Source organism: Bos taurus, chromosome 8 (assembly GCF_002263795.3).
Source record: "Bos taurus isolate L1 Dominette 01449 registration number 42190680 breed Hereford chromosome 8, ARS-UCD2.0, whole genome shotgun sequence".
Classification (NCBI taxonomy): Eukaryota; Metazoa; Chordata; class Mammalia; order Artiodactyla; family Bovidae; genus Bos; species Bos taurus.
In genome coordinates, this window is record NC_037335.1 from 11,138,588 (window position 1) to 11,151,651 (window position 13,064).

The 13,064-nt window shown below is 47.0% G+C and overlaps 1 protein-coding gene across 2 annotated transcripts in view; it reads right to left on the reverse strand.

The window, feature by feature from the left end:
* Positions 1-13,064, reverse strand: part of SCARA3 (scavenger receptor class A member 3) — a 38,678-nt gene that overhangs the window by 17,954 nt on the left and 7,660 nt on the right. The window contains exons 2-4 of one of the 2 annotated variants that reach the window (XM_059889340.1): positions 9,673-9,718; positions 4,594-4,692; positions 2,974-3,093 (exon numbers count right to left, since the gene is read on the reverse strand). In XM_059889340.1, the coding sequence (XP_059745323.1) occupies positions 2,974-3,093; positions 4,594-4,621 (148 nt within the window). In that variant the 5' untranslated portion in view covers positions 4,622-4,692; positions 9,673-9,718. The remainder of the gene's footprint in view (positions 1-2,973; positions 3,094-4,593; positions 4,693-9,672; positions 9,719-13,064) is intronic. The other variant, XM_002689483.6, reaches the window with a different exon arrangement.

A 13,064-nucleotide genomic window follows, 5' to 3' on the forward strand; every position in this document is an offset into this window, starting at 1 on the left:
TTTGGTTTCGACCAAGTCAATACATGGTCTGAATTTACTTCCTAGCCCTTGACAAAAAAAAAGGTTGCGAACTGTACTCTAGATTATAAACCCCATGAACAAGGCTAGCACCATCCTAAGGAGTGGGGACACTCAGGCTGGAGGTGAAAATAAAAAGGAAAATCTAAAGTTCTCCTTTGATTTCTCAGAGACACTGCTCACCCCCAGTTTTTATAATCCTCAGCCTATTCACCCTGGATCTTGGAGGAGATCATTTCACCTCCCATTCTGCCCTCTCGTATGTGGAGTGGAGCCAGCCTCCCGTTTCAGAGCCTTGTTCAGAGGACTCATGACCATCATGTATGGGAGAGCGCCTGGCATCCAGGGGGCATCCAGTGGGCACTCAGTGACTGCCCATCCTTCTGAAGGGCTCGCGTGCCTATGTAGGCTCTTCTCCGTGTGCTACTGGAGTTGTCTTAGTGGCCCCATGGGTGCTGTGAGCTGAGGCTCTCTGAGGGCCAACCAGCAACTGCTAAGGGTCCAGTGGCCAGGTTGCTGGCTCTAAATGGCAGGGCTACAGTTCCTCACCCTCCTCTGACCAGGGATTTCAGCCACTTTCTGGATGGCCAGACTCTGTGATGTGATTTAGCAGAGAGAGAGGTGGAGCTGAGTGGGGGTGAGGGGCTTGGGAAGTTCTTTTCTTTAAAAAAATTTTTATTTTTAAAATATTTATTTCTTTAGTTGGCTGTGCTGAGTCTTCGTTGCAGCATGCAAGATCTTTAGCTGTGGCTCTCTCTTAGCTGAAATGATGTGGGATCTAGTTCCCTGGCCAGGGATTGAACCCGGGCCCCCTGCATTGGATTGCAGAGTCTTAGCTAGTGGACCACTAGATAAATCCTGTGAACATGTTAATATGTTATTTATTATTTATCAATAATATCTTATTATACAATTGAAAAGTTAATATTAATGCTATAATTAATAATATAACAAGCTAATAATAATATTTAACTTAATAATTATTAAGTTAATAGTTAACAATTAAAGTTATAATTAATAAATAAATAATATAATATATTAATCTTATTATGCAGTTATAATAATTTAATGAAAACAGGGAGAGTGCACTTTAATAAATTAATAACTATTATAATTATTTAAATAACTATTATTACTATATAACTATTATAATAGTTATTATAATATTTTATGATTAATTAGTGGTTCCCCAACCTTCCAACTTCATTGGGATCGCCTGGGGGCTTTCCTCTATGATTAAAGCCTGGGTCTTACCCAGAGACTATGATTTCATTCACGTGGCAAGAAGGGCTCCAGCACATACATTTTAAAATGCTCTCAAAAGAATTCTAACCTGCAGACAAGATTGAGAACCACTCCTTTTAAGGATGAAATACAATGGACTCATCTCAGTGTTCTCAACATGTGACACATAGGAGGTGCTGGTTTGTGCTGAATTTCATTAACACCTTCAGGATTATTGGAAGATGATTCCAACACGGATTTGTTTGTTCAAATCATTAACGTGCGGGCCTCTCGCCTTCAAGTGGGGAAAGCCACTTACTGTATATCTCTAAGAGGGGTCAGGACGAAGCACCCCATCCTAGGGGTCATACAAGTGCAGGGTCGGCACCCACAGGGACCGTCCTCCGTGTCTCCCTTGCCTCACCCGAGGCCCAGCCCAGTTGTCTCTAGTGTCTAGTCCACTGGAGCAAGCAAACCTACTGGCTTGCCTTTGTACAGAAGAGTTTTAAAGAATGAAGCTAGGAATGGAATGGGATTGCAGTAAGAAGTTTTCAAATTTGTTTTTACTTTTAAACATAAATGGTTAGCATCCAGAAGGCAGTTGTTGGTGGTGGTGTTTAGTTGCTAAGTCGTGTCTGACTCTTTGCGACCTCACAGACTGCAGTCTGCCAGGCGTCTCTGTCTGTGGGATTTCCCAGGCAAGAATACTGAAGTAGGTTGCCATTTCCTCCTCCTCCAGGGGACCTTCCTGACCCAGGGATCAAGCTGTCAACTCCTGCACTGGCGCGTGGGTTCTTTATCACTGAGCTACCAGGGAAGCCTACAGAAGGCAGAGGTTACTTGAATCTGGCAGGATGCAGACTGTCATAAAAACTGTTGAGTGTATGAGAACCACCAAGGTTCAGATCCCTGGGCCCCACCGGCAGGACTCTGATTTACTAGGTCTGGGTGAGACTAGGAATTTGCGTTTTAACAGATCCTGGGGGTGACCTTGATGCAGATAGGCACCCAACCTCACTTTGAGAAACATAAGGACCACGGAAAGGGCTTAGAAGTCATCTGATCTGGTGACCTTAAGCCTAGAAGTACACCAGAATCATCTGAAGAGCTTAAATACTGAATTAATTCCATCATCCAGGGTGGGGCCTGGGCATCATAGTTTTTACAGCTCCCAGACGATTCTAACATGGAGCTGAAACTGAGAACTGCGGAAACGGAGTCCTATCCTGTCCTTTGGGCATGTGCATGCTCAGATGCTCAGCTGTATCTGACTCTGTGACTTCATGGACTGAAGTTCATCAGGCTCCTCTGTCCCTGGGATTTCCCAGGCAAGAACACTGGAGTGGGTTGCCATTCCCTTCTCCAGGGGATCTTCCTGACCAAGGGATCGAAACTACATCTCCTGCGTCTCCTGCATTAGCAGGAGAATGCTTCAACAAATGAGCCACTTGGGAAGCCCATCTTGTCATCTACCAGTAGGAAAACAGAGGTCCTGAGAGGGACCAAGGCCACACAGCTCATTATTGACCAGAAATTAGGAGCCAGTCTTCACAGCTTGAAGCAGGCATTCAGAGCCCCTAGCCAGGAAGATGCTATTGTGGGTCCTGAGCTGCAGAGATCTGTGCTTGTCTTTGGGGTTCTGGTGCCCAGCAGACCCCTGATGAGAAATTCCCCCACAGCCCGGGATAGAAAGCCCTGGACTAGCCAATGCTGCTGGCAGCCTGCACTCACCCAGAGAGGCCAGCACGGCCACAGCCACCAGGAGCAGGGCCAGGAAGAGGTAAAGAATCCTCACGGACGTGTGCAAAGACAGGTTCTTCTGGCAGCGGCTGCAGCGGGGTCCCGGCTGGCCTGTGGGGGGTGGGGAGGGGTGGCGACAAAAACAGCCCGGTGGTGGAGGCTGCCAGTTCCCCTGTCTGGCCTGTCTCGGCACATTTTGAACCATCCTCGGAAAGGGGGCTGTCGCTGGTCTCCATCTCCACCCACTTCACTGCCTTTTCTCGAGGTCCTGGAGCTTTTAGGAATGGGCACGTGTGCTAAGTCGCTTCAGTCAGGTCTGACTCTGAGCGCCCATGGACTGTAGTCCACCAGACTCCTCTGTCCATTGGATTCTCCAGGCAAGATTACTAGAGAGGGTTGTTGTGCCCTCCCACAGGGTCTTCCCCATCCAGGGATTAAACCTGCATTTCTTATGTCTCCTGCACTGGTAGGTGGGTTCTTTACCACTAGCACCAATTGGGAAGCCCACAGCTTTTAGGAATAGGTGAGACCAGAATCAGGAACTTGGAAGAACACTGGCATCACGTTATCATTTGTCTCCATGGCATTGTCATTCAGCCCACATGGTAGGGAATCACCCCTGCTCAAAACATCAGCCTTAGTCGTGATCTTGTACTACAGGGCAGCCAGCCTTGTCTCACCAGTGGGTGACCAACTCCTCCCAGTTTGCCTAGGATGTTCCTGGATTTTAGCACTGCAAGTCTCTTGTTAAGGGAACTCCTCGGAATTGGGCAAACCAGGATGGCTCGCCAAGACTGTCTCAGTTTTAATAACTCTAAGTCACACCTCCTGGGAAACCCCTCAGTCCCAGGCCAACCAGAAGGTTGGTCACTAGTCCCCAGACTTTGGGGGTCACTTGAAGTTCTCCTGGAATCCAAACGGATGGTTCCAGCGTGTCCATCGGTCCCTCTTACAGAAGCGGGAGGGAAGCCAGTGCTCCTGGAGACCCTGGGAGGTTGTCACTGCCCAGCGAGAAAGCTGTGACGCTCCCGGCTGTGCAGTTTCTAAGACGGATCCAACTTCAGCTGCGCATTTTGAGTAACAAGAATGTTTAAAAGCCCCAATGCCCATCCACGCTCCAGACCAAGAGATCAGAATTTCTGAGGGTTGGTCTCAGACATCCCTGGGTGATGACAATGCACAGCCAAGGCTGAGAATCTAGACTGAAACCCGCCAAGAAGCCCTATGCCAAATAACCGTTCACGGGGCATTGGTTTCTCATGCCAAGCTGGTGTCCTGTGAGCTTGAGAAGGACAGACCACTTAAGCGGCATGATGAAGGGGACACTTCTGGAAGATGGGCCCTGGGGGAGATGGCGGAGGTCCCCTGGAGGTCTCAGGAGTAGCCCTGGAGACAGATGTCACGTGTGACAAACTTTGACTTCACCCATACTGCATAACCCAGGCCTGTGCAACTCCACCCTTTAAGCCTCCAGGCAGCAGTGGGGAAGGAACAGCCTGGATGGTGAAGCCATGCGGATAGGCAAGTCTCTCCCCAGCCTGGGGCTGAGGGCAGGGGCGGGGTGGTTCTCAGCCTAGAGAGAGGATCAGAGGGACGCTCTGGAGCCCTTACCCTCCTGTGTGCACGGGAAGGATGGCATGTCCTCGTCGTCAGCAGCCAGCTCCTCTTCTGTGACACACAGCGCATCTCCGTCACCAGCGGCTGACCTCACTGAGAGGAAGCCAGCACCGTCAGACCCCAGGCTGGGGCCCTGCCGCACCCACCCCTCTCCAGATGCCCCGTTCATTTATAGTCCCGAGCCCCTGCGCTCACCCTCACCTCTGGGTCCAAGTCAGCCCACCTGAGCTCCAGGTGATCTGATGGTAATCAGAGCAAAGGGGGATGGAGGGCAGGATCAAATGGCTAAGGGACCAGGACATCCCAACATCCGAGAGAGGAGAGTTCATGATCTCTGACAAACTTGCAAAAATACACAGGCCAGCCCAGCTGCCCACTCTATCTACACCTTGCTCAGATCCCTGGCATGAAATAAGAAGAAATGTTGGTGTTTAGTCACTAAGTCGTGTCTGATTCTTTGTGACCCCGTGGACTGCAGCCCCCCAGGTTCTTCTGTCCATAGGATTTCCCAGGCAAGAATACTGGAGTGGTTTGCCATTTCTTTCTCCAGGGCATCTTCCCAACGCAGGGATCGAACCCATGTCTCCTGCATTGGCAGGTGGATTCTTTATCACTGAGCCACCAGGGAAGCCCAAGAAGAAATATAGCTTGCATGGTGTGACTCAGCACACTTTCATCCCTGGCGCATGGTACACAAAGCAAGATTCTGCTTCTGCAGGGACAGGATGAATCTGGCTCCAGTACAGTCTCCATCAAGACTCTGCGTCCAGCCCAGCTGAGGGGTGGGAGGCACTGCAGAGAGGAGGAGGGGGCGGTGTGAGGATACAGGATGGGCATGGCCTCTGCCTCACACACTGCCTCATGCAGGACCTGCCGAGGGCGGACGGGACTGGGGCAGGAACAGGTCTCATGTCGGAAGGCTGATCTAGTGCTTGTTCCCTGGGAACTCGTGCTCCCTAAATAAGACCCAAGTGAGGCATTCCTTCATTCAGAAGATTCTTCCCCTTCCCCTAGACACTGCATACCCCTTCCTCTAGACATTGCATACCCCTTCCTCCTTACCATATCTGGTCTTTTTATGAATGACCAGAAGAAAGATGCCCAAAATAGGCAGCGTGAACACAAACATCCCAGTGAATGTTTGAGAAATGAGGTGGTCTGCACTGAGCTGACCAGGGCTTTTGTGATGGGACGTGGGGGTGCAAGCTGATGATGACAACCAAACTGCTTGGGAGATATCTGGTGGGGGATTTTATAAACCATGTCTGAACATCCAGAGGCAACAGAAGAAAAGATGAATACTTGTGACTACATTAAAGTAAAACAGTAAAATAACACTTCTGCATGGCCAAAAAAGCAAATGACAAGGAGAAAATATTCACAACATACATCACAGATGAAGAATTAATATACCAAATTTATAATGAGCTTTTAAAAATAGAGGAAATAAAGGAGACAAAATCCTATAGAAAAATGAACAAAAGACCAGAACAATTATGAAAAGAGATATAAAAGTGGTACCCAAATAAATAAAACGATGTTTAACTTTACTTATAAGATAAAAGCAGTTTAAAACTACACTGTGATAACATTTCTCACCCATCAGATTGACAAAAAAGGAGAGGCTTGACAATACACTCTGTTGGCCTAGGTGGTGGAGAGTTGGGATCTGAAAGCAAAAATGGCCCAAGGCTTGTAGAGGGGGTTTAGTATATGCATTTACCCTTTGACCCAGCAATCACACTTTTATGAATTTGTCTAGGATAAATACCTCCGACAATCTGAAAATATATGTGGCAAGGTTATTCATTACAGGATTATTTGTAATGTCAAAAACTGGGAACTATCTAAGCATGCAAGCACAGGAGACTGACTAACATCCAGTGGCATCCATACACACGGTGGGGCTCAGCACAGCGATGCAGTGAACAGGGAATCTCTAGTAACTGACGTGGAGTCACTTCCGGGAGGTATTACAAGAAAACAACAAAGTGCAGAGGAGCACTATGATGTGCCACCCTTTTCACAAGAAAGAAGAGAAAATAAGAAGGCATCCATATATATGCTTATCACTAAAAGAAGAAACGCAGGAACAGTCCCAGCGAAAAAACAGCAACACTGTTTTCTACAAGGGATGGACTGGGGGAAAAGACTACAGAAAAGTCACCATCCTCTCACTCTAATTTTGTGTATAGTTTGGATTTCTAAAATTATGCTGTTTTTACATATTGAAAAATTAAATTTTATTAATAAAAATACTTGGAACCCAATAAGTCTTGCTTGCTGGAATGAATACCATAAATATACTAAATAGAGAAACAAGGAAAAAACTAATCTATTATGACATAGTTTGGACTGTGTAACCTCAGTCTAGAGTGTGATAGGGTAGGATTGGGAAGAAGTGCAAACAAATCTTGAACCTTCAAAGAAACTTATTCTGTTGTTGTAGCATGGGTAAAGCAATTTGGAAGTCATTTTAGATTAATTCAAGACTGAGCAAATAGAGTAAATGCATTGATTGGTTTGGACCCAGAGATCTCACTATGGAAAAGGGGATCAGAAATATAGAATGGAAGAGATAAGAAAGAACCCTCTGGGGATGGACTGAAGTTGAAGGTATCAGTGGGAATTCATAATTTCTAAAATGTGTTTATGTATGAATATATTTGTTTACATGCACATATAGGTATAGAGGTATCTATATTTGTAGCTATGTGTAGACACATAACTTTGTTGAAATTTCCAGGAAGCAAAGATATCAAAATAGCATTGAGCATGCCTAGCAATCCAGATCTTGGACTCTCATACCGTTTCCCACTAAAAAGAACCAGGGTACCTTGAAGAAATGATTAATTCTATGGTTGGGCAGAAGGTAGACAGAAGATGAATCTGGAACATCTTGCTATTTCAGAAATTAAGGGACTGCTCAAAAAAAAAATGATAGGGGCATGTCACAAGTATACAGAAACCAGCCAGAACAACTTGAACATTGAAATATTTAAGTATAATTATGCAATTATGAGTTCATTGGAAAAAAATAGGAATCCATACCACAGACGAACTGACAGGGAGAAGGGAGGGCTCTTATTACTTCTGGAGCTGGGGGACCAGCAATCATCATGGTCAAGACCAGATCAGGCAAGAACCATCAGTGGGTGCCACCTCTTGGGAAAATTTTGATGAAGAACAGCATATATGTCTGTTTATGTATAAGCCTTTACACACCACCTTCAAGTGTCTCCTTCCAGACTAGACTACTTATTATTGCAGAGGAGGAAAAAAGCCTGAGTAATTATACATTGAGGAAACCAGGCAACACTGACCAGGAGAGGGACAGATGGACAGGGTATACCTTTAGATGTGACGGCTGAGCAGGACACACCATCATCTACAAAATTATTGGCCAAGGATGCAGAACCCCAATTGAATCATGAGGTAATATGAGAAAAACACAGCATGAAAATTGTATTTAAAAAGTTGGTGGGGGACTGAATTTTCAAAAATTTTAGAGTCTAAAAAGACAACACAAGGTGAAATTGACATGACAGCCAAATACAGTCCTTAATGTCAGAATGGATCCTGTGCTAGAGGGAAAAGGAAATCTATTGAGGGGATTATTTGATCAACGAATATCAGAATACCTGTGGTAAATTAGATACAGAATTGAAGCAAATGCAGGAGTTCATGACTGTACCCTGATCATCTTCCTGTTCCTAGGAAATCCACGCTGAAGTGTTCAGAAGTAAAGAACCATGATGTATGTAAATTACCCTCGAGAGCTTCAGAAAAAGTAAACAGGAAGGAAATCCAAAAAAGAGGAGATATGTCTGTACTTATTGCTGATTCACTTTGCTGTACAGCGGAAAGTAAAACAACATTGTAAAAGCAACTACCCTCTAATACAAGGACCCTGATCAGTAACAGTATCATAACCTCCTGAATTTCCTGCTTGAGTTTCCTCTCCATAGTAACAGACTCCAGGTACCCTCTATGTGATGGAGTTAGTGTGTTTTCAGCTGTGTGCATGAATGTGTGTGTGTGTGTGTGTGTGTGTGTGTGTGTATGTGTGCATGCTTTGATGGAGAGTGGGCACAGTGGCAGAAGGAAGGCTGACAAGGATGGGAACCCTTTCTACTTATCCTAAGAAATCAACCTCTTCAGCCCTGCTTTGTGTCTTGGGCTGCTATCCCATCATCAATCTGCCAAGAGTTTAAGAGGATAACTGCCTGGGAGGTTACCAGCACTGCCATCAGTTTTCCATAAAGCAGTGCCCCAGGCGAGGCAGTGCCTTCTGTGCCCTGACCACCAAAACCTCACCCTAACTAGCGGGGCCCTCTCACCCCCAACATCTCAGCCAGAATGATGCTGTTGGATATACCGCAGCCTTTGGGGTCCCTTGGGGAGGTATTCCTTCCATTCTTAGAGCGGAGACGCCTTCCAGGCCTTCCTGCCGTTTCTCATTTCTCTCCTCCCCTGGTGGGGCTTCTCTGCCCACCCCCGTGATGAGGTCTCCTCCCTGTTCTGTTTCCAGGGTCAATTTCATCACTTTGCTGCTTATAGCCTTTGCAGGGAATCTGGGAAGGCTTAAATTAGGCAAGATTAACACTAACCTTCAGCGAACACTCCCTCGGAAAGCACACAGCTCTGTCATAATTCTGCTCTCCTGTCGAGAGCTCCAAGATGGGCAGTCGTGAGCAAGTGGGAATTCACAGAGACCCATGTGATGCCTCGCGGGGTAGCCCACGTGAAGGAAACCACTGGTGGGCATGATCTCGGCTCTCTTTAGACGAGAGACTTCACAAGTGTTTGGCCCCATTTCCTTTGCTGACATCTCAGCTCCATAACTCACAGCACTGTTCCCCAGCGTCCCCAAAGAGATCTTCTCTTTCTAATCCTTCAAACTTCCTGTTTACTAGCGCTGACCCATGGACCCTGGGGACCCCTCATTTACCTACGTCTGGAAGGCTGTAGCAACTGTCCCAGCCCTGTTCCTCTGAATGAGAACATAATCCAAAGCATTTGTGAGGGTTTTAGAAGCCAAACTGTTCACAAGCATGGACTCATTATACTCACATTACACCACGACTGAGCCAGTGAGAGGATGGGAGAGGAGACAGACCTAAAGAATGGAGAAGAGCTTGGCTGGAGGACACAAAGGCGATGACGGGCGAGATGATGGTGGATGAGGCAGGATCTGTACTCTCCCCTTGCACTGGACCAAGTGGAGTCTGCGGAGGCAGGAAAAGAATCTCCTCCCCAGTCCATCTTCCACACTGCCTGTTCCCACGCCTTCTGGGGCATGTCATTTAGTGTTGGGTGCCCTGGCTTTCCAGAGTTTTCAGAGAGAGGGGGAATGGGAAGGGAGCTTGTTAAGTCACAGAGCCCACTTACCATGTTACAAAGGCTCAGAGAGGTTAAGTGATCTGTTAGCTAGTCAGTGGTTCCTAAATGCCCAGCAATCTGAAAAGTCAAAGTGTTAGTTGCTCAGTTGTGTCCAATTCTTCATGACCCCATGAACTGTAGCCTTCCAGCCTTCTCTGTCTATAGGATTCTCCAGGCAAGAATACTGGAGTCCCTTCTCCAAGGGATCTTCCCAATCCAGGGATTGAACCCGGGTTTCCTGTTTTGCAGGGAGACTCTTTACCATCTAAACCACCAGGGAAGTGATCTGAAGCAAGATGCAAATACACTTATGGAGTTCTTGCACAGCTACACACACACACACACACACACACACACACACACACAAGCCACAGAGCTCAGAAAAGCCTTATCCATCTGGGCCCGGCATCTGTTTGCACATCTGGCCTGCCAGCAGTTTGTCACCTCCTTGAGGTCAGGAGGTCTTTCCTGGGCCTCTTTCAACACAGGGCTGACCTCAAGCGGATATTCAAAAAAGATGGGTTTACTGACCCTTTGCGAAGGCCTGCATCCTTAGAGTATTGCTAACTTCTGCCCTTTTTGATTAAGAGCTCAGTTTTACAAAAAAAAAAAAAGTTTAATGACTTAAAATATGGTTTAAACATGATCTATTTTTAGAGTTCTGCATGGCGAGGGAGTGCTGGGGAGTTCTGATGAATTCAGGATGCAAAGGCTTAAAGGAGCAGAAAGAATATGCAGGGAGGGGCCTAATGTTTGGATTGAAAAGGAATGAAAGAGGGATTTGGAGGTGGTGCAGCAAAATTTGGGATCTGCTTCCCCTCTCTTTCCTCAGGGCTGCGGCAAGGGTTATGATTTTTCACTCCTATAGGCTAAAAAGACTCCCTTTTTGTGGGAGAGGGGTTTAATTTTCTCCATCTGTGTCCAGTTGATCACTTTAGAATCCCACCAGCATTTTTACGGCCCTCTCAACTCAGGCTGCAGTTCTCTCCTGCATCAAATGTAAACCATCCGTGAAATCGAGGGCTTCTTGACATGCTGAAAACGAAGGAGCCCCATCGTGTCATATATTATGGGCTGCCGGGTCCTGGGATGCTTGGAGAGGTCGCCACTGGTGTCTGAAACGAGGTCACCTTCCCAGGAAGGCAGACACAGGCTCTAGTTGTATTTTGTCTCTTTTTCATCCTTCTTTCATTTTGCTGACTCCAGGATAGAGGCTACTGGGACGGGAGCGAGTGGGGCTTGGGAAAGGAGTATACCCTTGGGATAGGGTAATGCCTGAACCCACGAGTATCTGGGAAAACCTCTCTTTTGGGACAAACTGGGGACAGCCTGCTGTTCTGGGTACCGAACTTCAAAGACTTTGTATGTCCGTTTCAGCCTCCCCTGTTCTAGAGGGAGCTGTCATGAGGGAGCATCCCGCATGACCTACCCAAGGCATAACCGGCTCCACACTTCACCTAGAGATCTCTACCCAAATTCCAAGCAATGAACTTTACAAACAAATTAGCCTTCGAAGACAGCGCTGCAAGCTCAGTCTCATGAAGCAGTGGCAACCACTGGAGATTTGAAAGAGCCTCTGTTTCGTCCGTACCTACGGTCGTGTCATCCAACTCAAATATCAGAGGGACAGCCACAAGGGAACGCCCTTGTTTTTTCAAGCCTCGGCTCCCACAGGGCCACGTCTAGAGAGTTTGATTTGAAGGTTCCCGACTGGGCACGTGGCTGGGTGTGACTCCTGGCTCCGCTGAGGTTAGACCAGGTTCACCTCACCCTGTGGAGGCAGAAAATAGCCCCAACCTGCTAACACAACAGTGGCTGTCGACTCAGGCTTGCTTTTGGTTGACCGAAAATGTGGAGTTAATTCACTCTTTGGCCTTTCTGGGACTGCAATCTCCCATCAGAGTCAGTGAGGGGGAGAGATTCGAGGAACTGAATAAAAGGGCTTTCTTCAGGAACTTCAAGGAACATATTTTGATGATTATCTTCTATGGAGTTCACAGAGTGGGTTTTCAAAACAGCCAATTGGGTCAGTAAAAATAAAGACTTCGGACTCTTCTCAGGAACCAAGGCTATATTTAAAGTCGCAGAGAAATTGTAGTTTATGGTGGGAGAATGCTGTAATTAAGGTTGAAAAACTGTTTTCCTTGGAAGCCTTCTGCCATGACCCCCTCGCCACAGTCTTCCGCTGCAGATGCGTCTATATTTGGGTGGGAATCTGTCTGTTCCTCTCTGCTCTGATGAACTGGTCCTTCCCTTTCAGATTCTCCTGCTCAAGAGGTATCATGCTCTGTTTCCCTGTGACAGTTGCTGCCTCTCTGCACCTTCATTCCTAAAATCCACATTTGATGCTCTGGGACAGGCATTGTTTCTCTCCCTCTCCCCTCCCCACCACTTCTGCCTGAATCCTCAGAGCCAGCCTATGGCTCCCAGCATCAGCTGCCTTTTACAGTTTCCATAACCACAGAGGTTGTGGGCAGATTCCCTCTCTATCCTAAATTACCTCCCCTTTCTTGCCCTCAGTGTTCTCACTGGGGCACTCTTGGCATTTGGGTGGCATAAATTTCTACTACACAAGGTTCACCCACACTGTGCAGACATCTGGCGTGGCGACCCATGGAGTGCCAGAAGCAATCTCTGGTTATTTGTGGTAAACTCAAAATGCCAACTGGGGGACTTCCCTAAGTGGTCCAGTGGCTAAGACTCTGCACTCACAATGACACAGAGGGCCTGGGTTCCATCCCTGGTCTGGGAACTAGATCTCACATGCCATACCTAAGAATTCACATGCCACAGCTAAAGACCAGATGTGCTGCAATTAAGAGTTCACATGCCACGATGAACAAAGATCGAAGATTCTAAGTGCCACAACTAAGATCCGGCACAGCCAAATAAATACAATTATTATACATACATATAGGGCTTTCCTCGTAGCTCAGTCGGTAAAGAATCTGCCTGCAGTGCAGGAGACGTGGGTTGGATCCCTGGATCAGGAAGATCCCCTGGAGAAGGAAATGGCAACCCACTCCAGTATTCTTGCCTGGGAAATCCCATGGACAAAGGAGCCTGGCAGGCTGCAGTCTACG